This window comes from Pyrus communis, chromosome 6 (genome assembly GCF_041283825.1).
Source record: "Pyrus communis isolate YQ-2024b chromosome 6, ASM4128382v1, whole genome shotgun sequence".
Lineage (NCBI taxonomy): Eukaryota > Viridiplantae > Streptophyta > Magnoliopsida > Rosales > Rosaceae > Pyrus > Pyrus communis.
Window position 1 is genome coordinate 13983812 of NC_142570.1, and position 27769 is coordinate 14011580.

General features: G+C 37.1%; 3 protein-coding genes and 1 pseudogene across 3 annotated transcripts; 2 read left to right on the top strand and 2 right to left on the bottom strand.

Annotated features, from left to right (window-relative positions):
- The first annotated feature begins 945 nt into the window (after window positions 1-945).
- Window positions 946-6385, top strand: LOC137710424 (AT-hook motif nuclear-localized protein 1). The gene is made up of 5 exons (XM_068449439.2): window positions 946-2269; window positions 4199-4266; window positions 4543-4674; window positions 5557-5718; window positions 5844-6385. Exons 1-5 carry the CDS (start codon window positions 1918-1920, stop codon window positions 6075-6077), a joined length of 948 nt encoding a protein of 315 aa, XP_068305540.1. The 5' UTR covers window positions 946-1917; the 3' UTR covers window positions 6078-6385.
- An 11234-nt stretch (window positions 6386-17619) lies between these two features.
- On the top strand, window positions 17620-18285 carry LOC148696328 (uncharacterized; annotated as a pseudogene).
- Window positions 18286-18359: 74 nt separating this feature from the next.
- On the bottom strand, window positions 18360-21579 carry LOC137710854 (ATP-dependent Clp protease proteolytic subunit-related protein 2, chloroplastic). The gene is made up of 9 exons (XM_068449999.2): window positions 21257-21579; window positions 21093-21136; window positions 20929-21001; window positions 20104-20224; window positions 19792-19929; window positions 19578-19694; window positions 19106-19174; window positions 18901-18996; window positions 18360-18700 (listed from the first exon to the last, which is right to left on the bottom strand). The coding sequence occupies exons 1-9, from the start codon at window positions 21331-21333 to the stop codon at window positions 18563-18565; spliced, it is 873 nt and encodes a 290-aa protein (XP_068306100.1). The 5' UTR covers window positions 21334-21579; the 3' UTR covers window positions 18360-18562.
- Window positions 21580-23365: 1786 nt separating this feature from the next.
- Window positions 23366-24963, bottom strand: LOC137709758 (general transcription and DNA repair factor IIH subunit TFB5). Its single transcript, XM_068448736.2, has 3 exons — window positions 24789-24963; window positions 24375-24437; window positions 23366-23852 (listed from the first exon to the last, which is right to left on the bottom strand). The coding sequence occupies exons 2-3, from the start codon at window positions 24407-24409 to the stop codon at window positions 23675-23677; spliced, it is 213 nt and encodes a 70-aa protein (XP_068304837.1). The 5' UTR covers window positions 24410-24437; window positions 24789-24963; the 3' UTR covers window positions 23366-23674.
- Window positions 24964-27769: the final 2806 nt, after the last annotated feature.

The window sequence follows — 27769 nt, forward strand, 5'->3', positions numbered from 1 at the left end:
AATTTTTTTTAATTAGTTTCTTTTTCTTTCTCATTTCTCATATTTTAAATTCATTTTTAGTGACTTTTGATAAAGTTTCTAATATACCCCTATATTTAACAAAAAATAGACGACATTAGTGAAAATGACCAATTGTACAACACATTGTTAAAATTGAGGGCTAAAGAAACTAATATGAGAGTTTAGAGACTAAAATTAAACTAGGGGTAAAACTTAGGGACTATTGGTACAATTACGCCTTTTTATGTTAAATGAATTGTTACTTTGACTAAAAATGATAGTTGAATGAATTGTTACTTTGACAAAATTTTTAATATGAAAAATCGTTTTTCTCGATCATATCATAAAATATCAGGCGAGTTATGTTTTGAATGTAACACCTAGGTGATGAGTGTTTTCCTGAGTCTTGACAAAAATGGAAATGCATTTTTAAGAAATACGAAATTGTTTCTTTACAAGGGCAATCTTCGTGTGGAGCGTGAAAATTCTAAATTTCTATTGATTTTTAATACCATGCAAAGAAACTTTGAAGACTTATTTAAAAGAAAAAAAAAACTAAGTTTACTAGTAAAGATATGCACAAATGAGCTAAATATTTTCAAGATGACTACTTCAATTCTCAAGGGTGAGCTAGACATGACAATGAAGTCATGCACAGTGATCTCCCAAAAAACAAAAAAATTATGCACAATGTTCTGTTTATTTATTCTTTTGAGTATAACAATATATTTTACACTAAAGGAATGAGAGAGTTCGGCTAAACTATATAATAAGCAACCTAATTTGGTATTGAATGACTATCCATGAAATTCGAACATAAAATCTCTTACTTACAAATAAAGAGGAAGATCATCAAACCGTATTGAATGACATCTGTTATTTACTCTTTTATTGGGGAGGCAGCAAAAGTATGTGGAATGCTGAATGAAAATGAGTGAGATTTTCATCTTATTCCTTTATGATATTTGCTTAGTTATTTGTAATTTTTTTTTTATATTTTCTCACTTGTACCAGATTTTTCTTGCCATAACTCAAAAAGTTGATGCCTGCAGAAGCCCACCCCACCCCATCTTTTTCCCTTTTCAGTTTCTTTCTTCATGCCTTGGCAACCTAATTTTACTTTTCCATTCACCTAAACAACTATAAAAATAATAACAACAATTATTACCACATTTCACTTTTGCCCATATTTCAAGCAAAATATATGCTTAAAAAAAGGAAGAATAAGAAAATCCCCCTACCCACTACCATTTTTTATTTTATAATATTATTTCTCACCGGATTCCAACCATAACAAAAAATTAATATTCTAAATAAATCATTACATATTCAAAATGGCCATTTAATTTAATATTTTCTCCCTTTTTTTTTTTTTTTTTTTTTTCATTTCATTTTTTTAATCTCAATTCGGACAGTCTTAGGAAAGTTAGCCACCCAACAAGCTGAAAAACATAAAACAAGCTTTCTTACTATTATCTCAACATTTTTCCATTCAATTCACAAAACCAGAAAATCAAAGAGCTCAAAAGATCAAATCTTTTTCCTCTCACTGTACGAATAAAATCCAAATTTTTTTTCCCTTGAGCTCTTTTTTTCAAGCCAACTTTGCTTTTTAAATAAAAGAGCTTTGAGTAAAACTAAACCTTCAGACTTTTGCAGCTAATTTTTTTCCCCTGTAATTGTTTTTTTTTTTTTTTTTTTTTTTTTTTTCTGTGTTCAAAGCTCAGGAAGGAAGCTTCACAGTCTGTTGTTTTTATTTAATTTTTTTTTTCTTCATCTGGGTTTCTGTTCCGAGTATATTTTCTGGTTCAGTTTTTCAAAATTTGAATCAGTGAGCTATTTTAGATTAGTAAAGTAAAAATGGGTTTTTGTTAAAAAGCTCGAAAGATACAATTTTTTGGGGTTTAAGTGTTAACTATGGAGGGTAGGGAAGGTGTGAATAGTAGTGGGGTTACAGTTGTGGGATCAGATGCTCCATCAGACTACCATGTCGCTCCAAGGTCCGAAAACCCGACCCACAACGCCGGATCAACACCTCAGGCGCCGGTTGCTCCGCCACAGGCGGCGGCAGGGTCTATGCCGATGAAGAAGAAGAGAGGGAGGCCAAGGAAGTATGGACCGGACGGGAGTGTCACCATGGCTCTGTCACCGAAGCCCATATCGTCCTCTGCACCGCCGCCGCCGCCGGTGATCGATTTCTCGGCGGAGAAGCGTGGGAAAGTGAAGCCAAGCTCAGTGAGCAAGACCAAGTACGAGGTGGAGAATTTAGGTAGTGAAAGAACAATTTTTTTGGACATACCCTTTTGAGTTTGAGTGATTTTATGCTTGTTTTTTTGGCTAAAGTCGAGATTTTTAAGGTTGGTTTTGTGTTGTTTGTATGTTGGATTGGGTGAGATTTACTCTAATTAGAGGGTGTAGATTTGGGGTTTATGAGATGCTTGTTGGGTAGATGTGGGACCTCTGATTGGATGCCCTTCTCATTTGAGATCTTGGTGTGTGTGTGTGTGTGGGGGTGGTGGTTCTGAAAAGATGAGTATTTTTGTGGGTTGGTGGTGGAATGAAGGAATCTTCTTGTTCTGGCTGCCCTTTGGAAGGGCACCTCTCTCACCTTTTTGAGGAAGAAAATGATGCCAGGTCCCAATTTATGTACATGCTAAAGTCTGCAAGTGATGGTGAACAGACATGGAACTGAAACATGTCTTCAACTTGCTGACAGATCTAAACTAGGAAACAATAACAACCTCATCCTTTTATATATGTCTTGTCCATGTTGAAGATCTAATTCTGGTTTTATTTTGTTGTTTCATAGGTTTCTCAGAATGTAATCGTAGTTAGTTACTATTGGTCTTCGTTGTTGGACTACATCTAGATTGCGGTCGGTCAGCTCTCATAGTATTCTGAATGATTTTCTACAACATGAATGGTGGAATCTTTGTTGTGATCGATACTTGCATGTGTTGTCATCTGCTGGCTGCAATGCATGAATGTCTGCATGAAAATTTGAAATCCCAGCTACCTATCATTTGCAGAGATGTGTTATTTGGAATTTGAGTAATATTTGGCTGTTAAATTTGACAAGATAATTATTCAGTTTATATTTTTTTATTTTTTATTTATTTTTATATTCAGATTATATTGTATTTTTCAAATTAATTTGGGACTGACATTTAACATTTTGGCAATACTTTCAGTGAATTAATTTCATCAATGCATCATTACTCTCTTATCATTATTTTTCTTTATCCTTTCGGATAATGTACTAAGTGTTTACTCTTCCACTTGTACAAGAATCCTAGGTCATTACATTATTATTGCTGTAGTACGGTGGAAATCTGCTTCTCAGCAATTATACTGGCTTTCTTTTCTTCTCTTCTTGATATAAGAATAGTTATGCTGAATTATACAAGAAGATAGATTGAATTGAATGTGGTAAATATTGATTTAGCATAATGGTGTACTCAACTTAATTTTTATAAAAAAAATTAGCTTTGCACTATGGGAATAATTGAATCCTTCTGACGAATAGTTTTCATATGTTGGTCTGTGTTAATTATAAGGGAATCAAGTGATAGTTAATTATGGGAATGCAAATGCATATGATTTCTTTCTGACGTGAATGGCAATGCTTGTAAATGATGCATAAAATCATATGTTGGTCTGTGTTTGTATCTGTAATTTATGAATGTATAAAGATGACAACTTCTGCAGATATTAACAAAGTTATGCAATCACAGCTGTGGAAGCTTGGAAAATCATACTGGAACTGTAACATAACTACTCCTCCCTTGTAAATGGCTGCAATGAGCTCTTTAAGTCTAATATAACACTGACAAGCTGCAGATGGAAGTATTTGGATGATATTACTTGGATTTAATGTGATAGTTTTATTTTTTGTAGTTGTCTTGGCTTATATAAAGAAAGCATGTAAGCATAATAAGAAAGTTTTCCTAATATGTTTTGTGGTGGTTGATCATAGTCGTTGTTCACTGAGATACGCAGTTCTCTTTGTTATCTTTTATTTGTTTATTTATTTATGGAACCCATGAATTTATTATGGCTCTTGAAATGATCTACATTACTTTGCCTTTGATTTATGGAACAAGTACCTTGATGTGAACTGCATTTGTAAAATAATCTTTGACAAAGTTGAGAGCTCCTTGTGAGGTGGCTAATCCTGTTATTGTTCTATGTTTTGCAGGTGAATGGGTTGCATGCTCAGTCGGTGCTAATTTTACACCCCATATCATCACTGTTAACTCCGGCGAGGTAATTAATTGACTAATAATTATGTTTGTCATAACCTGCATTGCTAGAACCTTCATGATGTCCCTGGTTGGTCTAGGTGAAAATGTTACACAAATTAAATAGACGGAGATGGCCGTGAGTATTAGATTTTGGTAGCTATTATTTAGTTCTTTCACTAATTGGTATCCTGTTTTACACTTTTAAATCTTTTAGTAACTTCTTTAGGAGTGTTTGGTTCTCAATCAGTATTTTTAGCACTTAAGTTGACTTTTCCTGTAACAACTCTGGTTGTCTTAGGATGTCATGATGAAGATTATATCCTTTTCTCAACAAGGTCCTCGAGCTATATGCGTGCTCTCTGCTAATGGTGTTATTTCAAGTGTGACTCTTCGTCAGCCTGATTCTTCTGGTGGTACATTGACATATGAGGTGATGCATCATACCCTTATTGTGATGATATCTCTGTTTCCCTTGGATCAGTAATGTGGCATTTTTGAAGTATTCTGGAATGGATAATCTAATAATCTATTAACATAATTTTTTTAGTATCTGATATTTTTTTCTCACAACTTTCTAGTATGTGTACCATAAGCGTAAATTTAATTAGTTTTTGTAGTTGATCTCTTTTCTATTACTGATTATATTGAGTGGTATACTCGTTATCTGATTCCCCCTTACTTGGAACGAGTATTGTTTGAGACTTAAAAAGTTGGTGACTTTTTTGTTATTGATAATGCTTAATCCTCACAGAACATGCAAATGAAATAAGCATTAAAGACTAAATCCGGTTTTTATGTCTCCTTTTAAGAAGGGAGCTTTTTCGTTGTTAGCCTGTTTTCATTTACTTTTCATGTTGTACTGTGAACAGTGAGGCTTATACTGTTAGTCGGTATGTAGTTAAATCCCTATATTGAGCCAACTGTTCTGTTCTTTTCTTGGGGCCAAGTGATTTTCTACACTTCTAATATTATTGATCGAAGAAAATTTTAGCGTCTGTGCTGACAAGAGTTGTCATAATAAATGAAGATGAATGCTTATGCCTTTAATCAAAATTTTGGTATCAGAACAGTCGGTCTGGAAGAATTGTGCCTTTCCGCCATTTTTGTCAAACTCATTACCATCACAATCACATAAATTTCAACATTTTCCTCTTATGCAGCCCTGTTTACTGATAATTTGATTTAATGATTGCTTTTCGTTGAACTTTCCCAAACCGCAGGCTCGGTTTGTTTTTACCTCTTTTATATTGTTAAATGTTCTTTTGCTAACCACGGGTGGAATCCTCTTCTCTTTGCATTCTTGTTCTTGCAGGGCCGTTTCGAGATATTGTCTTTGTCTGGTTCATTTATGCCCAATGAAACGGGAGGGACAAGAAGCAGATCAGGTGGGATGAGCGTTTCTTTGGCAAGTCCAGATGGGCGTGTTGTAGGTGGTGGAGTGGCCGGTCTGTTAGTAGCTGCAAGTCCTGTGCAGGTATGGCTTATTCTATTTCCAAATTTCTACCGCATTTTCATGAGAAAAAAAAGGGCAGGTGGTTACGATCTACTTTTTAATGACAACAAAGCAGGATCTGAAATTTCGTTCTTAAATTAAATCAGGTTGTAGTAGGCAGTTTTCTATCGGGAAACCAGCATGAGCAGAAGCCCAAGAAGCAGAAACACGATTACATCTCTAATGCAACACCAACTATGGCTGTTCCTATTTCCAGCGCTGAACCAAAACCAAACTTCTCATCCTCAACTTCCTTCCGTGGAGATAATTGGTCTTCACTGCCATCAGATTCAAAAAACAAGACTGACATTAATGTATCGTTGCCAGGAGGCGTAATGTGAAGAGTGTGCTTTTAATTGCAATATGAGGTTTGTCACTGACCACATTGGCAATTAAGCTCCCTAGTCCCAACCTTTGGATCTCTCACCTGTACTTGTTTGTTGTCTGTAAACTTGTTGACTGCTAGTACCGTCGTGGCGGTTTCCCCCGTTTGAGGTGTTATTTAATTTAGCCACGTAGGTAGTCTTCTAGCGCTGCTTAGGTAGCCTGTTGTGACATCTAGAGTAGCTTGATCATGTAATATTAGCGTCCGAATCTGTCGTGGATTGATGTAATGTGATTTAAAACTTGTTTGAGACTTGTTACCTCATCTGTCTCGTCTGTTTGATTTTGTTGGTTCAACTCCGTAAAATTCAGCTTTCCTTCCCTTGATACGGAAAAATGATGAAATTTCTGGGGCTTTCCAGCTTATCGCCCGACTTTCTTGGTCTTCCTTATCATTGGTTATATACAAATCTCTCTCATTAAGTGCGTGTACAGACGACCAAACTTAGCATAATCACATACATTGTATCATGTAACTTGATATTTGAATGCTGCTGTACCAGAACCATATTTGCCGCCGTACCGGCGCTGCGGTCACTGCCGTACCAGTGCCGCGGTCGCCGCCACTACCAAAATCATTGCTTTTAGGCTCTAGGCTCTAGGTTAACTGATTCTGCTGCCAATTTTGGGTTAAAATTTACGATTGCTGCATAAAACAGTAGGTTGATTGAGTTTTGGAGGTTTTGTTTACAAAGATTTCATGTCTCTTTCTGTTGTAATCACATCCCAGCAGCAAGAAAAGTCCCAACTCAACTCAAGTCAGCTGTCGTCAACATCAAGAAATCATCATTGGGATTTATAAAAGACTTAACAACAATAAATAATTCAGATTGAAGCAGCCACTCACTGTCACTTCTAACTAATCAGCCCATTTCTTTGGCACCTCTATTTGTATGTAGAGGTAAATGATTGCCGCACACCTGTTTTTCATAAAGGAATATTAAGAAGAATCTTTTAAAGTGGGATTCTTTGTAAATTTTCTGCCACCTTACAATTTAACATTAATTACGGTATCAATATTATAAACATTGTGTAAAAAATATGAGGTGGTAGACAGAGCCGGCCCTGAAGATGTGCAAGTGGTGCCCTCGCATAGGGCCCCATTCGAAGAGACCGGAACATGATTTTATTTTACTTGTATATATGGTATATATATCTAAATTTGCGAGGATATATCAATTTCTTCTCCTAGTGCAATTGTCTTCTATGTCTTATTTATGTACCATGAACCGCGTTTGACTTTACCCAGTAGTGTTTTATTTTAATTATTTGGGTATTTAAAAGTATGAGTTGTGTTTTATTTTATTTATTTTTTGTTATTTAAAGCACGGCATTTATTTTAACTTCTTTTGTGTTTAAGCATGGCATTTATTTTGTGTTTTATTTTAATTTTAAAAGCATGAGTTGTGTTTATTTTAAATTTATTTTGTTATTTAAAGCATGGTGTTTCGAACCCCAAAAATATAGGGGATGTAAATAGGTACCTAGTCACCACACTAAGGTTTTTTTTTTATTTTTTTTATTTTTTTTACATCATCTCAATTATATGGGGTCATAATTAAAATGTAAAAGAAAACATAGCAACCAAAATGTTAGATCTTCTAAAGGCTTTTTTTTTGGGTATGTAAATGTAAGGAGTTTCGAACACAAAAACATAGGGCTGCAAATAGCTACCTAACCACAACACCATTTATTTTTATTTTTTCTCAATTCATACATAATCATAAAATTAAAATGTAAAAGAAAACACATCAACCAAAATTCTATACTTTTTAAGGGCCTCATTTGGAGTCTCGCACAGGTCCCTTAAAATCTCAAAGCTTACTTTTGACACATCTGGACCCGGAATGTCCACTAGGACCCCAAATCAAGCTGTATTGGCCGACACCTGAAAGGTGACGAAGCCATAAAGTGTGATAGTGTATAAAATGTGAATAAATTTGAACCTAAAAGTGTTTAAATACCAGAGTGCGCCACGAGTGGGAGCGAACCTATTTCACACACGATGTCAGAGCATAAGTAAAGTACAATAGTGTGGGTAAGAATCATACCCTTAAAAGTAGCCACCAATACTAAGATTAGCCATATATCCTCGTTGATACGAACTTAGCAGTTAAAACCTGAAGGGGTACAAAACAGAAATGTGAGTAAGCAGTAAAACCAAGCTTCCCAAAACTATTACCTTTTTAACAGTAATAACCCCTCACTGTAATTCCCTTATTGTTTTCTATAGGACAATACTACACACACACACACACACACACACACACACACACACACACACACACACACATATATATATATATATATATATATATATATATATATATATATCCACCTATGCTCAAAAATGGCCAAAACCACGGGTATGCCATGTCCATAGACTCTACAATGCATTAACAAGTAGGCCAAATGAACTTAATCAATATAAAATGATACATCAGCCGGAATCACCTAACGTGACCCGTACGACTGTATTCATATCTCATCAATCAATGTTAGCATATAAGTCGGGAGTCACCTCTAGTGACCTGTACGACTTATCCATATCTCATCAATCATCCTTGCACACGAGTCGGAACCACCTCTAGTGGTCTGTATGACAGGATTGGGTGTAAATAAGTACGCTCAAGTGCTACGATCACGTGAAGATTGGGCGAATAATCGCAGGTCACCTACAAGTCGGAACCACCTATAGTGATCTGTACGACAGGCCTGTGCACCTACCTTGAGTCCAAGGTGAGCGCAAGGTGCGGGAGGTGAACATCACGTGAAGGACTGTGCCCTGGCCACTGGCGGGAGCACTAACACCGGGGTGCAGGTTTATGAGCTCTCAATGCATCTCAATATAACATGTACAACTCATGGCAACCAGTATGACAATATCGGAGTTGCCTAACACATAAATGTAGTATGCTATAACTCCATCGATTCAACTAATACCATAAACTCACTTGAACTTACCTGGGTGTCCTACGTTCACCTTTGCACTTGAAAACATTCCCAATAATTATGTGCAAGTAATATACATATGGATATACCATGATGCAATCTAATACCCAACCATGTCGTAGCATTTTCAATTATATACAATACAGTGTAAAATGTACAATCAATAACACCCTGCTCCCGAACTACTTATTTTCAGGGATAATTATCCGTGACAAACCCAATTAGCACTAATTTAACTAACTAATTCACAAAACTAAAACTTGCCTTTACCAATTTCCTTCGCATTACTCAATTTCCCAAATAAGGCTTTTGTCTCAAATATATTATGGCTGCATCTAACGTCTCGTTAGACTGCCCACGTACCCTAAACAGGGATCAAGCCATTCGTAGTTCATATTAGTACTTCAAGCATTCACAATAATTATATGAAGGTAATATATCTAATCAATTTAAAAGTGTTGATGAAACTATCAATAATATCTACGATAAAAGGAAAAAATCCACTCACCTGGAGTCCACGCTATGATTCCTAGCGTATGTATCGAGGCGTCCCGAATGATTGGCGCCTGTGAACAATTATCGCATCACATCTCAGAAATCTTATCAATAGAATACGTAATTCACGTAAAACACATCCTCAAGGAAATTCCAAAATAGTTCGAGACCCATTGACCACAAGTCAACCGTCGATAAAAAATCAACGGTAGAGTCTACACCCTGTATAACTCGACCCGAAAGATCCGCATGTTAGATTTCCAATCCACAACTCCCAAAGATCCAAAATATGCTTCTAGAATAACATATTAAAATTTCATTACGATCCAACGGTCGGATCTCCGTCAATTGCCCAAAACAAGTGGCCGTGAACATTTATTTTACTAACTTACAAATCCAATTCAGGAAGATCCGTATGTCGGATTCCCGATCCATAAATTCCTATAATCTTTAAATATTACGTATTATAATGTATCCAATTTTGGTGACGATCCAACAGTCGGATCGTCGATTCACATTTTTATCAAGTAACGTATCGTAACGGATTTAGGTTCCAACGATCACCCTATGTCATTCAAATATCAAAACTGAATTCAAGACATTCGACATAGCCTAAAAATAGCATTAGCGGCCCATTGGCCATGCGCCGTCGTACACGCCACCGTGGGAGGCAATCGGCCATTCCGACTCGCCGAAAAATCCAACTATTTCCAAAAATTCTCAAACTTCACAGAAATGAAGATCTCAGTGAGTGGAGCAACTTTCATACCTGCCACGAAGTCCAAAAGTGGACGGAAGCTGGTAAAGTTTTCCCACAAAGCCGACAGGTGCCTAAAACTTCCCGGTGTTGATTCATCTTCTACAGTGGTCCAACGGGGTCAAGGTTGATTGGGTTTTGCTCCTGGGATGATGGGCTATAAAGCCCAAGTGGTGGCATTGGCCATCGCTTTGCTGATTTGTTGAAAAATTGAAAAGAGTGGCCGGAGCACTGTTGATTTTCGCCGACTTTCGTGGCCTCCAACCGCCATATACCATGGTTAATCAAGGTGGTTCTTGGGTGAGTTTTGTAGAGGGGAATAAGAGCTTCAAGATGGTGGTCGTTGCATCGAAAAACTCCATCAAATTTGGCCGAAATCGGCCTTGGAAAATGGGTGGTCACACAAGGTTGGGCATAGGTGCACGGGAGGGCCGGGATGTGACAATTTGGTATTAGAGCCAATCCTTGGACGGAAGTGTGCCGATGAGGACGTCGGGCCCCTAAGGGGGGTGGATTGTGACATCCCACATCGCCTAGGGGAGTGATCCTTATATGTATATTCACATCCCTACCTAGCATGAGGTCTTTTGGGAGCTCACTAGCTTCGGGTTCCGTAGGAACTCTGAAGTTAAGCAAGTTCGTGCGGAAGCAATCCCAGGATGGGTGACCCACTGGGAAGTTCTCGTGTGAGTTCCCAGAAACAAAACCGTGAGGGCATGGTAGGGGTCTAGAGTGGACAATATCGTGCTCCGGTGGAATTGAGCACGGGATGTGGTCGGGGCCCGGGCCGGGATATGACAATTTTGGTGGTAGAAAATTCATGAAGAGTCCACTTTTGAGAGTGTCTCCTTAGTATTTCTCTTTTTCTTATCTACTTATTTATGTTTATTCAAAGTATAAGCACAAACGCGCACATGTATATCACATGAGTAATTATATTTGTAAGTTGTTATGCTGTTTAATTGTATCTAACGAATGATAAAGAACTTAAAGCTTCCCTATGCCAAAAAAAAAAAAAAAAAAAAAAAAAATCAAAACAAGACGAGGTCAAAAACATATTTCTTAGTGAGTCATCTCTGCTTTTGTAATATTTTATCATCCTGTCCACTTCATTCAAATCATCCCCGAATACTGCTCAGTTTCCTCATTCTATCAATTTTCACGCAGAAATAAAAATAAATAAAAATCTTGCCACTTAATATTATGGTCTATTTGTATTTTTCTTCATCTGCAAGTAAGAGATTTTAGGTTCGATTCTCGCTAAAGACGAATTTGAACCACATTATTACTGACCCATTGTAAGGCTTAAAAAATCTTAGTTGAGGTCAATGTCTAGGTTTTTTGGTCTGTTTTGGTCAATAGCCTAACAGTTAATTGTGAGATTTATTTTGTGGAAATCTGAATTGCCACAAAGATTCCCAGAAGTTGAGTTGTGTATTTAAATCCAAACGCACAAGTAATCAGATGCATGCATGCTACCTCAACATGTCTTGTTTGAGATTACTTTGTAAGAAGCATTCATTTTTTAAGAGCTTTCACTAAAAACACTATTTTATTTATTTATTTTTAAACCAAGTGCTTAAAAGCAGTTCCACCGTTGCTAGGCCTTCCTGAGCAATAGGAAACTAAATCCCCTTAAATGAATATTAAATGTCTGTAATGAATAGTAACTATCCAAGTGCATATTCACATCTAAATTGAATAGCCGAGACAATTAATATTAAAATATTAGTATTTTTTATTTTATAAAATAATAAAAGATAGCCTTATTTTTAATTTGAGATGATAATAAAAGATTGGTTGAAAGTATTTGAAAATATTGGAATGTAGTGTAAAGTGGAAGAACAAGGTTAGGTATTTATAGAAACAAAAATTATAATTTTTTAATAATTTAAATCACGATAACGTCAGCCTTGCGTCACATAAGCCAGGCACTAGACCGATGAATTATTGCCTAACTTCTCCATCGGACTCGCCTGGAACTTAATTACCTAACTGTGCAGGAGGGTTTTGCGGAGGGGTAGGAGTGGATTGGACTGCCCATCAACAAGGCTATTAGCTCCCATTAGAGATGCTCTAAAAAATATGCCTCGATACTTCTACTAAAGCGCTTCTCTAACTCAAAAACACTTTTAACTTTATTTACAAAACGCAATTTAAAATGTTTTCGATTGTCAAAAACAATTTTAGTCATTCCATAAGCGTTAACAATTAGACCCTAAAGTTATGCACAATCAAAAGCGTTTTGATTTACAAGATTGCACAATCTATTAAAACCTGTTAAACTAATGATCATGTTGACTTTGGTTCCCCAAATACACTCTAATTTTGTATTGTCTTTATTAATTTTAGAGATATTTGTCGGTTTGCCTCCCGAACTTGTATAGAGTTGTTACCCCCTTAAACTTTTGTAATTAGCCAATTTTCCCTGAACTTTAACTTTAACCGATTACCCCTAAAATTTTATAAATAGCCAATTACCCCCTAGTTTTAGGTTTTAAAATTTTCCATTCTTTTTGCCCCATGAAGTTGTGATGTATTATCTGCATGCTCAAAGTGGATGGAAAATTGGACGAAAATTTTTAAAATCTAGCATAAAGGGGGAAATTGGCTATTTATAAAAGTTTAGTGGGTAATTGGCTAAAATTAAAGTTCAAGGGAGAAATTGACTAATTAGAAAATTTTAGGGGGATCATTGACTAAAATTAAAGTTCAGAGGAAAAATTGATAGCTTTATACAAGTTCGGAGGGCAAATCCACAAGCGTGCCTTAATTTTATTTGCCCAAATTACTCCAAATTTTGAAAAATGGGTGAATTTGGACAATGACTTCTCTTGTAGGTGGGTTCAGTCCAAATTGGAAATGGAAACCCATGAAGAAAGCCGCCTGTTTTTATGAGCAAGAAAACTCAGAAAAAATAGTGCTTAGTTTTGATTACTAAACAATATAAACTAGCTAAATTTCAATGTCAAATTTGAAGTATACAAATAATATACTCCATCAAACTTTCCGGGAAGATCTGCAGACCTATAAATTACATATATTCTCAGGGGAAACTTCAGAATTCAACTATCAACATCCCATCTGTTTGTAAAACCCAGGGCATGAGATTTGCTGGGGTACCAACACCTATTTTTCTATTGCTGTTTCTAACTTCTGTTTGTGTTTTCGCTGTTCAACATCATAATTGTTGCGATCATTGTTGGAAACCATAGGCCATCTTCTGTGGAAGCTGACGACATCGTATCTTTTGTGTATCATTCGTATGAACTGGAAGAAGACGGAGCAGATGATGCTGAGGATACAAAGAGTGATGAACACTCGAGTTTGGAGGTTTATGACAAGTGTAGTGACCAAGTTGATGACGACGATGGTGGTGAAAGTGAAAGTGACGATCATTTTGATTCGGATGGTTACGACGAAGATGATGACGACAATGGTAGTGAAGGCGAGATTGGTTGGGGAGACATGGATGAATATGACTATAATTTGGAGAAACGAATCGAAGACTTCATTGATAAGGTTAAGAAGGGATGGTGTCTCCTACCCCTTACATTTAGAAGCCCTTTCAATCTTTGCAGATGTACACAGATTACCTTCAAAGCTCTCTTGGCATGCCTCTCTTCCAAATGACAAAAATGATGAAATAAGCTGAGGGTTTTTAGTATTTATATGTGGGTATTTTAGTAATTTCAGTTTTATGCATGGTGTGCATGGTCGGTTTGTCTAATTATGTCCCAAGATTAAGAAAATGTCATATTTCTAGTTATTTCCTAAAAATTAAAATGTAAAAGAAAATATATCAACCAAAATTTTATACTTTTTAATGACCTCCCTTGGAGTCTCGCACAGGGCCCTTAAAATCTCAAGGTCGGCCCTGGTGGCAGAAAATCCATGAAAAGTCCACTTTTGATAGTGTCTCCTAAGCATTTCACTTTTTCTTATTTGCTTATCTATGTTTATTCAAAGTATAAGTAGAAAATGAGTATACTAGCGGATCTATATTATCGTGAGTAATTATATTTGTAGGTTGCTACGCTGTTTTATTTTTATTTAATGAATGATAAATAATAGTATAAGCAGAAAATGAGTATATGAATGAATCTATATTATTGTGAGTAATTATATTTGTGGGTTGCTACGCTGTTTTATTTTTATTTAATCAATGATAAATAACTTAAACCTTTTTCCATGCAAAAAATAAAATATAAAAATTCATGAACCAAAACAAGACGAGGTCAAAAGCATATTTCTTAATGAGTCATCTCTTCTTTATGTAATATTTTATCATCCTGTCCACTTCATTCAAACCATCCCCAAAGGATTAGGATCCTCTTTGTGGGGATCTTAGTGTTTCTCACATCCTAACCGTTCATCATACATCATGCGGACAGTTTTCGTTAGTAACTGTTTGTGTTTAATTTTAAATAATAAAATTCAAATGATCCTCACATCCTCACATCCTCACAATTTGGATCCGGATGGGATCCAAATCATCCCCAAATACTGCTTAGTTTCCTCATTCTGTCAAGTTTCATGCAGAAATAAAAATAAATAGAAATCTATCATCCCCAAATACTGCTTAGTTTCCTCATTCTGTCAAGTTTCATGCAGAAATAAAAATAAATAGAAATCTTGATTGTGGTCAATGTCTAGGTTTATTGGTTTGTTTTGGTGAATTGAGTTGTGTTTTAAATCCAAACGCACAAGTTATCAGGCACATGCATGCATGCCACCTCAACACGTCTTGTTTGAGATTACTTTGCAGGAAGCATTTATTTTTTAATACCTTTCATTAAAAACACTAACCCTTTTTTTTTTTTTTTTTTTTTTTTTTTTTTTTGATAAACTGGATAATATTAATCTGGGCAAAGATACCAAAGGTTTACAAGAAGGCTTACAGAGAAGCAAACAGCCAAACATGGCACCAGAAACAGGTAGTGCAAGGAGATACATGGATCCCGATACCGCATCTAATGCTTAAATGTCACTCCTCAAACTACCCACATGAAGACTTTAGTGTGGACAAGGAAGACCATCATTACAGAGAACATGAACTAGGGAAGATGGAGGTCTGTCAACCTAAACCACATTGCACATTTCCCTACATCGCTGTGACGCCAAGAGGTGCGTAGCCTGGTTGGCCAAACTTGGAATCCAAGACCAGCGACAGTCATGGAAAGACTCTCCCAATCTGACAAACTGCATAAGTACATGGAAAGCTTCCCACCTGCCATTCGAAAGCGAGTCCTGCAAACATGAGATTGCATAAGAGGAATCAGATTCAATGATCATTGAATTCCAACCCAACTAGTGACCCAACTCGCAACCATGCCTAATAGCCAGCGCCTTCGCCATAGCCACACTCTCAACCTTCACTAGATACCTGCCTGCACCTAAAAAATGCCCATCATGGTTCCGTTCAACTACTCCAGCAAAACCCAAGCTCGAATTCGCTTCCCAACGAGCGTCCACATTAATCTTTATGACCTCCAGGTTTGGCGGAGTCCACGTAACTGGAATCACTGGTGATTGAGTATCGGGTGTTGTGCGAGTGCGCAATGACTGGTTAGCATCCAAGAAAGCCCCAATTGAAGTGGAAATTGCTAGTACGACCTGCCTGGGATTGATTGGTTGTTGGTTGAAAAGAAAGTTGCATCGTGTTTTCCAAATGTGCCAACATGTAAAAGCAATATAAGACATTAACCGTCTCTTGTCAGACTTCGATCCGTTAGCCTCTTCCAGGCAAGCATGCAGCTAATTTGCCCATGTGGTGACTTCATGATGCTGGATCCTCATGCTCAATGTGCCCCCGAACCACACCACTTCCACCCACGGACAGAGTAGGAGAAGATGCTTTATTGACTCGTCCTGAGCGTTGCAAATAGGACAGGTAGGAGATGGAGAGGATTTTTTTGAAACAATTTGCCATGGTAGCAACAACCACATTAAGAGTCTTCCACATAAAAAAACTTAATTTTTAGTAAAGCCTCCATGCTGCACACCCATTTCCAAATAGAGCTTGGAATGGTGGCGGAAGTAGAGGAACTCATATTCCTTGGTGGTCAATGGCAGCCAAGAGCCCAATGGTAACCTGAGCAAATCATACAGGTTCCATTTTTCTCGAAAGACCACACCAATCTATTGTGAATCAGCAGGTCCCCAATGGTTGTCTCCAAAATCGCCTTATAGTCCCATGGTGACAAAAGATTTCAAGAATTCAATATCCCATTGCCCAGTTGCTGGACTATCAGAGAGTGCACCCGCAAATTTCTAGTGACTGGCACCACGCTCAACTGTTTCGGTCCACCTGAGGGGATGTGTGGGAGCCATCTATCATTCCAAACCAGAACCTTTCGACCATTCATAATTTGCCAGTGAGCGCCCCTCAACAAGATATCTCTTCCCACCAATAAACCATACCAAGCCCAGAAAGCTCTCCCTCCCCTCTTAGCTTCAAGGAAGGAGCAATTGGGGAAATATCTAGCTTTAAGAACTTTTGCCCACAACGAATTCGGCTCCGTTATCAATCGCCAACATTGTTTTGCTAGAAGAGCATCATTAAAGGTTTCAAAGTTCCTAAAACCGAGTCCACCTTCAGCCCTTGATCTACACAACCTCTCCTTAGAGACCCAATGGATTCGGTGTTCTCCACCCCATTGCCCCCACCAAAATTGGGAAATCATTGCATCGAATTCATTACAAAGCGTCGTGGGGAATTTAAAAAGGTTCATCGGATATGCCAGGATTGCTTGCGCCACCGCCTTGATCAAAACCTCCCGTCCTGCTTGTGAGAGCAGAGATTGTTTCCAACCTTGAAATTTCCCCAAAAGTGTCTCTTTCACATAGGCCAAGCCGCTTTTATTCGACTTGCCCCATATAGCTAGTACACCCAAATAGGACTCTGGGTCTCCAACTTTCACAATGCCCAGGATGTCCGTCAGCTCCCTTGATAAGACCTCAGGAACATTGCCTCCAAAGAAAACACTTGATTTCTGGTTGTTGACCAGTTGTCCCGACGCCAAACAGTAGTGATCGATTAACTGAATTAAACTCCTACAGTTTTCCTTTGTTGCCGTGGGGAAAATTAGAGTATCATCAGCGAAGAACATGTAAAAATCCAAGTGCTTAAAAGCAATGGGAAGCAAAAAAAGTCTCCACACTTCTACTAAAAACGCTTTTCTAACTCAATAACATGTTTAACTTAATTTGCAAAACACAATTGAAAGCGTTTTTAATTGTCAAAACACTTTTAGTCATTCGATAAACATTTCCAAACAGACATTAGGAACGTTATGCACAAGTTGGCTTCTCAAACACTTTTAGAAATTTTAAATTCAAAATTTGGAGTATACAAATAATATACTTTCCTGGAAAATCTGCAGACGCCTCTATAATATACATATATTCTCAGGGAAAACTTCAGAATTAAACTATCAACATCCCATCTGTTTGTAAAAACCAGGGCATGAGGTTTGCTGGGGTACCAACACCTATTTTTCTACTGCTGTTTCTAGCTTCTCTGTTTGTGTTTTCGCTGTTCAACATCATAATTGTTGCGATCATTGTTGGAAACCATAGGCGCCATCTTCTGTGGAAGCTGACGACATCATATCTTTCGTGTATCATTCGTATGAACTGGAAGAAGACGGAGCTGATGATGCTGAGGATACAAAGAGTGATAAAACACTCAAGTTTCGAGGGTTATGACAACTGTAGTGACCATGTTGATGACGACAATGGTGGTGAAAGTGAAAGTGACGACCATTTTGATTCAGATGCTTACAATGAAGATGATGACGACAATGGTAGCGAAGGCGAGATTGGTTGGGGAGACATGGATGAATATGACTATAATTTGGAGAAACGAATCGAGCTTCATTGATAGGGTTAACAAGGGATAGAGGGAACAGAGGTTAAGGGATGGTCTCTCCTATCCCTTACAGCTAACCTACATGTGAAGTATTTACAGGCCCTTTCAATGGATACCGGCAAAGCTGAAACACGTGATAACTGTCGCATGTGGGAGTAAAAATGATATAGCACCCTTTTTGAGCAAATAGTTAATTCCGAAAGTCTTAATGTGTAGTGTTCCTACAAATATCAGAGGGAAGCAAATTCTATGCAACAATTACGACTGAGCAATAGTTCTGTACTACAGACTTACAAGTGAACTACAGAAATATTTTGAATACTATAGGTATCGTCAACCAATTTGCCAACCGAGCAATAGTTGTACTAACCAAGACCTGATCCGCTGTCCTTGGGAGGTGCATCAGCCTTGATACGGGGTGGCCTAACAACACGATCAATGAGCCCATATTCAAGAGCCTCCTGCGCATTAAAGCGCTTCATCCTACTTAAGTCTTTGTTAATCTGCATGTACACAGTTCAGAATGATCATTCATACAATCTTATAATGCTTAATTTTGCAAATCGTAATATCTCAAGCTTGTGCACCCCTCACTCAAGCAAATAAGTTCTTCGTGGGGTCATAAAACCGCTTTTTTGGTCAATAGTCATAAAACTACCTAACCCAAAAGCGACTGTTGGATTTACTTGTCAAACTAGCTAACCTTTTCAACTGGCTGGCCTGTTTTCATAGCCAACTCATTAAACAGGTAATCTCTAATTCTGAGAAGTTCATTTGCTTCATTTTGTATATCATCAGCCTGCCACAAGATTTCGTAGAGACTCGTGAAGACAATAAGGACAAGATGTCGATGAACATGAAAGACATCTACAGGAGCATTTTTGGGCATTGACAGGAAGCAGTGATACCTGACCACGAGCAGCCCCGGCAGGAGACTGTAGAGCAATTCTTGATAGTGGCATTGCAAAACGATTTCCCTAAACAAGGCAGAAATTACAAAATTTCGAATTTCAGAGTTCAACCATCTTATAGAAAGATGAAATTCAATATTTTTTAAGTCACATAGAAGATGAAGATATTCCATCAAATCATCAATGTACAAGGTTGTAAACAACATGTATGAACAGACAAGCTCAGATAGCAATGAAACAAAACAGACAGAGGAGCCATCGTCAGTCATTTTCTAAAGAAAACTGGTCAAACTCCTCACCATATCTAATTCCCCCCCATTATACCAAATCATTGTCGCACTCAGCTGTATTAGCTATGGCACTTCTGAGGCTAAGAAAAGACAATAAAAACTTATGTCGACCCCTTCATGATGAGCATTAGTACCAATGGACTTTATCATCCTGGACTGAAAAATGAAAGACCTATTACCTTCTCTCCAGCGGCAAGAAGAAAGGCTGCTAAATTATAGGCATAGCCCACACAATGGGTACCAACAGGACTTTTTAGGCTCTGCATCGTATCATAGATAGCCATGCTTGGAGTAAGCTGCAAATGATGCAGGTTTTAGATATATGTATGTCACATGGAAAAACAATACCAAGAAAAAAGTAAAAGAATTTGACATGAAAATCTGATAACTCACATCTCCACCAGGACCATTGATGTACATATAAAGCCTTTTCGAAGAATCTGTTGTGTCAAGGTACAACATTGTTGCCAAAATTTGATTGCTGAACTCTTCATCTATGTTTTGCCCGATGAAGATCACACGTTCTCTGTACTGCATTCCCAGTAAACAGAAGCTATCTTAGAGACACAATAAAAATGGTATTCCAGTAAAACTCAAGTAGTTGAAGTCCATACAGAAATCTCCACGTAGGATGTCGATTAATGTATTCTTTTTAACAAACCGTCTAGATGTTCATTTCATATGGAAATAACAGCAATGACTTACTAGAGCATTCCACAAATCAACCCACTGCCAAGTTCCCTCACCAGGAGTTCTGTAGGGAACTTTTGGTGTCCCTATAGGCATCATTCCAACTTGTGCTCGTGAAGGCCTATGGTTTCGTGTCCTGAAAAGTGCAAACATAGAGATACATCATCCGTTCTTTAACATACTGATTAAGCAATTTAAACTACTTCCAGAGAAAAAAATAAAATAAAATAAAATAAAACCAAATTGAGCTCATGAAAACAGTTATATACAGGTATACTTGGGGGCATGCTAAACTATAGGAAAACAAAGAATTGCAACCTCTATTTGGAACTTGTTGGCTATATAATCATCCATGTCTTTGCAAACTCTCAACGATAGCCGAAATATTTTTTCATAGAACAAACAAAGAGGTTTAAAATGCACAATATGTGAACGTCTTGTTATAATTTTGAACTCTATTATGTTAGTACCACAAAAATTTAACCAATCTCATTGCCGCTGCACAGCTCAAAGTTCAAAGAGAATGCCGGAGGGGGGTGTGTACCAAAGTGGAGGTTTCTTTAACAATACAATATTCTAAACTACTCTAACTTGCGGAACTTGGGTGCAACGGGGCAGGCACACTGAACCTCACCAACTAGCCTAACCCGCGTTTGCAAAACAAAAGTGCAGTTTAAAGAAGCAGGATTTCGCTCCACTAAGATAATTAAATCCCTACTGGTGCTCTCTTGAAAAACAAGTGGCCACCACCCATATATCGATATTACGCTTATTTTCGGCACAGAACCATCGAACTGCAGAAGAATTAAGCAAAATTATCAAGGACCATAATTTAGTTACCTGGGTTGAAGGCTCTCATTAACTTTTCCGTAGAACTCAACCGTCAAGTTAGGGTTTTTAGCACCAAAAGTACCTTAGTTTTGTCAATAAACAAAGAAAGAATTAAGATGGATTACATCACCAAAAAAGAAGAACAAAATTAGCTCAGGAAACCAGAGGATTGCCTAAAGACTGAAGCTTTAATCCCGAATAATGCTTCGTTGCACAACTGCGGAAGACAAATGGATAATAATTACAATTAGAAACACTAATCTTTTTTAATTTTTGGGATTAGAAAACGAATTAAAAGAGAAAACAAGAAAATCCCATGAGAGAGGAGAGAAAGAACCTGGGAGGAGGAAGGGAGAGTCTAGCTTGGGGATGAAGGCCTGGAGAAGTAGTCGTTGGGTGAAAAGAGACTGCCATTTTCACCACCAGAGAGCGAGCAAGTGAGATAGAATAGGAGGAAGACGAAGGGAATAGACTGAAGAGACCCGATCCGCTACAACCGGCAACAGATTTACAAGACGACAATAAAAACAATAATTCCAACTAATTCAAGTCATCTAATGCTCTTATTATTTAATTATATATAGCATGAAATAATTTTTCGTAAAGAGATCGAAATTTGAAATGTCACAAGGTGTATCAACAACTAACAGTCTTCAAATTGAATGGAGTTTTTTTTTTAGAGATTATGTTTATATGAGGATAAAATAAATAAACGATTTAGATTACAATATTTGTACATTGAAATGACTTCACATTGTCATATAAAAAGCAACGGACAATGATTATCTGCCCTTCTACTTCTGGTGCCCTCCTGTTTTGTGTGGTCACGGTTAAGTCACGTCAACATTTTATATTATTTTTTTTATAGAGATAATAAGACAAAAATGAATAGTAATATAAAATGTTGATGTGGTTTAACCGTAACCACACAAACAGGAGGGCACGTGAGGGGCATCGGAAGTGGGAGAGCAGACAATTCTTGTCCAAAAGGAACAACTCCTTGATTGTATTACAAAGAAGAATTGTATCAATGGTCCTTTAACTTTAACCTAATAGGAACAATGGTCCCTCAACTAAAAACCTATGATCATTGGCCCCTTAACTCATCAAAATGGGTAGCTATGGTCTTTTTTGTCAACTCCCAAAATTTCGTCAAAATGAGTCATGTTCAAAGGACCATTGCTACAATTGGGTTAAAGTTGTAGAACCTTTCTCTAACTGGGTTAAAGTTAAGAGATCATTGTTACAATTTTTCTCATTTGGTTTTCCATATTTTCCTCTTAATTCAGCCTCATGTGTGCGGCACATAACTCATTTTAACGGGATTCTCACGAAGTTGACAAAAATGACTATAACTGTACACTTCGATGAGTTTAGGGATTAATGATCATGAATTTTTAGTTGAAGGAATATTATTTTAATTAGATTAAAATTGAATGACCATTACTACAATTTTCTCTATTATTAGTTTTTAGATGTTACGTTTTTACATTTAACACTATTATCTAATTTCAATTACCGGGGCTACCCTCCCTCTCCACACTCAATTTTCAATTTCCTTCCCTGCAATTTAAATTAACCTAATTAAAATATCGATTGAATAAAAAAAAAATCAATCGCTCTCCAAATTTAACTTTTGCCCTTTTTCAGCAATTAACATTTGCCCATTTTTAAATTAGAATATTGACAAAAAAATCAAAACCGAAACCGAAACACAAACCAAACTGATCGGTACCGAACGATTTGGTTTTTGTGCCTTTGAAACTGAACCATAGTGGGAAAAAGCGATTTGGTTTCAGTTTGGTCTTCTGAAACTGAACAGCACAACAAAAAATAAAAAAATATATTTAATTTAAAATACCCATATAGATGGTGTGTTCTAATTGGTTGTTTGTTTGAGTCCATAAATTTAGTTTGATCCGCACACTGCAAACCCATTTGTTTGTTGTTTTTCAAACCAAAGGGGGATTCAAACTTAGTTTACTGCCCTTGTTTGGAAATAAATAGTCAAATGCTATGATCCCTTCCCTTGTTTCAGATTCAAAGGAAGTTCTCTGCCCTTGTTTGGAATTAAAGGAATAGGATCCTCTCCCGATCCTTTTTGTGGGGATCCGAAGATTCAATCAATTGTGTCCGTTCATCATATATCGTGCCGTTATAAATCATTTTAAATTTTAAATTTTAAATTGAAAATAAATAGTATCTAACGAAAATTGACCGCACAATGTATAATGAACATACACGATTGATTGATCCCCGGATCCCCACAAAGAGGATCCGGAGAGGATCCTTGTCCGGAATTAAATACTTAAACAAACGAACCCATTCGGCCATTTGTTTACTGTGTTTCAGATTCAAGTACTTAACTAAAAATATGCTAATTGATATTTAAATTTTGCAGCATGAATTGAATTTCCTACAAAATTTGTAATTGAATTCCATGTAATTTGCTGTGTTTCACCTTTTATTTTGTTTGCAAATGATTTGAAACCGAGCGGTCTGAACCAAAACTATTTGAAACAGCACCAAACCGAACTGTGCCCACCCCTATTCGAAACACAGTTCACTACATTTAATACAATGCATGGGTATCATTCAAACTTCCATGTGTTCCCGACTACAAAAGCACAACGTAGTATAATTTCTCTTACAGGAAGCTGGGATTCGTATTAACAGCTTCAGTCGACAAAGAAATGGAGGAAGGATTTAAAGCCATGATATGAACGATGAATCAAACATTTGGTCTCCAAAGCACTCAAGTAGGCTTCTCATATGAATTCTGATCTCTGAATTCTGCAATGGCGCTTCTTATCATCTCGGCAGCATGGGGCTGCACAAAAAGGTGAGTGCTATCCAAGACGTGTATTATGAATCTCTGTGAAGCGGGCAGTGAATTGTCGTAATTGATGATGAATTGCGCCATCGGTATGTCACTGTACAAGAGAAGCACAAATGCTTTCAGAAAAAGGCAAGAGCATGAGATGGTTAAAGAAGCAACTAAAACTATTCTTTAAGGATGGTGAACTCAGCAGCTGGATTAACAGATACTAAAAGCCTGAAGATACAAACTCTCCGGAAATTGCTTCACTGAATGAATCAAAATCTATTTGTGGATTGCGCTTTGTATGATCATATAATGTACAGAAGTCGGAAGCTTTAAATCCATGCACTCGCTTTGAACTCAAAAAAACTATTGTGAATCTGTGATGATCGGACACTCCGTTGTAGCTACCAACAGAAACAAATCAAACCTAAGACCCAAAAGACAGAGAACTGCCGAGTGCCAACGTATGCAAGACAAGATTTTAAACTTGTCGTTGTATCCATTGAATAGAAGTAGTATTCGAAATATACGAAGGCGAGGAGGAACGGCAACCTAATATCTTTGAAAACCATGCCAAATTCCGCAAAACTAATAGAAGCGCAACACAGAATTGGTACAAGTAGTATCTTACCAAGAGATGAACAGTCCTTTAACAGCGTTCACCATCTTGCATCAGAAACCTCAAGATTCTTAACTGCAGCAACAAAAGCCAAGATACGAGAAAATACTTGGATTATATTCTTAACCCTAAATACATAACATAATTAAAAGAAAGATTAAATCCACAACACACTGCCTGAATTAATTAATTATTTTACGATACAAGATGCAATCCAGCATATAAATCAATCAATGAGCCAAAGTACCAAACCCAATTCCACAAAAAGGGAATCTTTCGGGGAACCCCAAAATCCCAAAAACACCGAAGCTTAAAAATGGAATAATAAACAAGATCGACAAGCATTCAGCAGGAAACAAGCTCCATTTTTTTATTTTTTGGTCAAAAAGCTCCATTTTTTAAGGTGAAGACATTAAGATTGCCAACCTTCTGTTGCAGAGGTGTTCGGAGATTTTGTATCTGTCTGTCCCGGCAAGGTCTCGCCCGATCACACTGTATTTAGCGCTCACTCTTCTATTTTATGCTCCTCACGTGTTTTCCTTCTCTTCGGAATCGCAGCCGAACCATCCCGATTTCCGTTCTTTGTTTTTCCATTAAATTTATTTATTATCAGCAATGACTCACCCGCGCAACATTTTTAGTACCAATTCTATTATTGCACTATTCACACTAAAAAGGCTAGTGGTATTCATTTTCATTTAGAAATGAAAGATCTCGTCAAATGCGTACCCTCTCCTTTAATGTAGATAATATGTTTTTTCAAAAAAAAAATAAAACTTACACTTTTTCTTTTTAAACAAACGATATTAGCGAAACTAAGGGGGTGACCGGATGAGGAGTGAGCTAAGTCTTTCAATTAGCTTGCCATAATAATGTGGTTTAACTTTACCTTTGACGAGAATTGAACTTAAAACCTCTCACTTACACTATTTAAAAAAAAAAAAAAAAAAAAACCATATTATCTACATTACAAGATCGGGTAGGAATGAGCTTAGCCTCATAATGGGCTAGCAATAATGTGGTTCAAATTCACATTTGACGAGAATCAAACTTCAAACTTCTTGCTTACAAGTGAAGAAAAACATCGTTAGACCATATTACTATGTGGTCTCTCACTTGCACTATTAGACTGAAGAGTTTGAATTCAGGCTACCATGAGTTAAAATGAACACTTTATCTATCGTGACAACCTATTACTTGCTCTTTATTTACAATTATAATGACGTCTTGTGTGAAAAAAAGAACATTTGTATGTATTTTCCTGCATGTCCTTGTGTTATGAAGTTGTTCTCCCATATTTGTGTTTTAGTCACTCTCATTTTTGCCTCTGTTTGCAAGGTAAACACGTAAACTTATGTCCTTTTTACATGAAATTATCATGGTGATGCAAAAATTAGTAATTAAAAGAACAAAAGAAATGAAATTGGCGTTGAATGGTGGGTGCAGTTGGATTTCGTTTGGTTTGGCACAAAAAGTATAGCTAAATTAATTAGCAATCAACAGTTTCGTTTGATTTGGCTTTGACTAATACCATTATTGAAACTAAACCATACTATTGTTAGTCGGTTTGGTTTGGCTGGTTTAAGCCTATTACATGTCAACATAAAATGCTCAATATCTCAAGAGTTCTAGTTTTCTAAACATCCATGCATTTCACAGATTTCTATTGGATTATATTTTTTTGGGAACATACATATTTCATCAAGTCAACCACGACTAAGTTTCAATTAAACAAAATAATGTGCTAGCAAATGTTTATTTGTTACATCTCACGTAAACATAAAATACAAAAGAATTCTCCTAATTGTTGATAGTCATTAATGTGTTGACGCTTACAAAAATTTCATCATGTTACAACTAATAATATGTCTACAAAAGACCTCCTAATAACGTATAGTATGTGGGCATTGTAAAACAAATATATATTATAGGCCTATTTAACTGAGCTATTCTAGGGGAATAGAGAGGGGGAGGCCGGCGGTAATGAGAGAGAGAAGAGAGAGATTTGATTGTGAGGTGTGTGTTGTATCACCCTATTGTGCCTTTATTAATGGTAGTAGGACCCTTTTAGGATTACAACTCTAATAGGAATTAGACAACTAAAAGGAATATAAAAGATATCTCTAAATACACTAGGATTTACACAATCAAATTCCTATTCTAAATATGATAGCAACACTCCCCTTTAGTGTGTAAATACTCAAACAAACATCGCATCAGATCTTTTATAGATAAGGTAGAATAGTTGATGAAGTCGGCAACACAACAGGCTAATGTGAGTTTCACATTTTAAAAGAAAGTATGCATTGGTAGTAAAACTCACAAAACCTTACTATGGTAAAACTCAAGGTGGGAGAAAAACCCATAGGCTAAGGAGAAAAGTGAGAAGTATGCATAATGTCTAAAACAAACGTCAAACAGGATGAAAGTAGTCAACTTAACGGAGTATGATCATCTCATGATGGGTGCCCCATCAAAACCACGTTAGGTAGCAAAAACCCAGTGGGAAAAATGCTCCTAATTGTAGGAAAAATAGTACATTAAGATCAAGTGAGTATGCTTCAGGATACTCCCCCTGAGTTAGACATAACTTCCAAATAAGAGAACTACAAGCAATTCAATTCAGATAATTTACGCATACCGATTCCTTGGACGAGCTTTTGAAAAGTAGACTTGGGCAATGACTTGGTGAAGAGATCGGCTAGGTTGTCCTGGGAACAGATTTTCTTGACTTCAATGTTTTGATGCTGTTGTTGCTGGTGAGAATAAAAGAACTTCGGCGTTATGTGCTTGGTGTTGTCTCCCTTGATATTTCCTTTCTTTAACTGCTCGATACATGCTACATTGTCTTCAAAGATCGTCGTAGGAAGGTCAACGATGGAAGTGACGCCACTAATGCTTTGAATATGCTACATAACTATTCTCAACCAAAAGCACACACGTGATGCTTCATGCAAGGCAAGAATCTCAGCATGGTTCGAAGAAGTCGCAACTAGCGTTTGCTTGGTAGACCTCCAAGATATAGCGGTGTCTCCAACGGTAAAGATATAGCCCGTTTGCGAACGTTAGCTAAGTGGGTCAGACAAATATCCAATATCTGTGTAACTAACAAGGTGGGAATCAATCCAAGAACCGAGGGGGGTGACAACTCTTGAAGATTCGCAGGTATAGAACAAGCCCAAATCCGTAGTATCCTTGAGGTAGAGGAAACTATCTTTAACACCATTCTAGTGTCTACGTGTGGGTGCATTGCTGTCTCTAGCCAAATGATTAACAGCGAATGAGATGTCGGGTCTAGTGCATTGAGCCAAGTACAATAAAGCCCCAATTGCACTTAGGTATGGAACTTTGGGTTCCAAAATCTCTTCCTCATCCTCCTTTGGATGGAATGGATCTCGTTTAGCATC

Bases quoted from the DNA above. Each gene is read 5' to 3' on its own strand.
- LOC137710424 (XM_068449439.2), top strand. From the start codon at position 1,918: ATGGAGGGTAGGGAAGGTGTGAATAGTAGTGGGGTTACAGTTGTGGGA. The intron at 4,267-4,542 runs GTAATTAATTGA...TGGTTGTCTTAG, and splicing joins TCACTGTTAACTCCGGCGAG to GATGTCATGATGAAGATTAT. The intron at 4,675-5,556 runs GTGATGCATCAT...TTGTTCTTGCAG, and splicing joins GTGGTACATTGACATATGAG to GGCCGTTTCGAGATATTGTC.
- LOC137710854 (XM_068449999.2), bottom strand. From the start codon at position 21,333: ATGGCAGTCTCTTTTCACCCAACGACTACTTCTCCAGGCCTTCATCCC. The intron at 19,930-20,103 runs GTAAGTCATTGC...CTGGGAATGCAG, and splicing joins TTGATTTGTGGAATGCTCTA to TACAGAGAACGTGTGATCTT. The intron at 19,175-19,577 runs GTAATAGGTCTT...TGCCTTGTTTAG, and splicing joins TTCTTGCCGCTGGAGAGAAG to GGAAATCGTTTTGCAATGCC.
- LOC137709758 (XM_068448736.2), bottom strand. From the start codon at position 24,409: ATGGTGAACGCTGTTAAAGGACTGTTCATCTCTTG. The intron at 23,853-24,374 runs GTAAGATACTAC...TCTCTTGTACAG, and splicing joins AAAGGACTGTTCATCTCTTG to TGACATACCGATGGCGCAAT.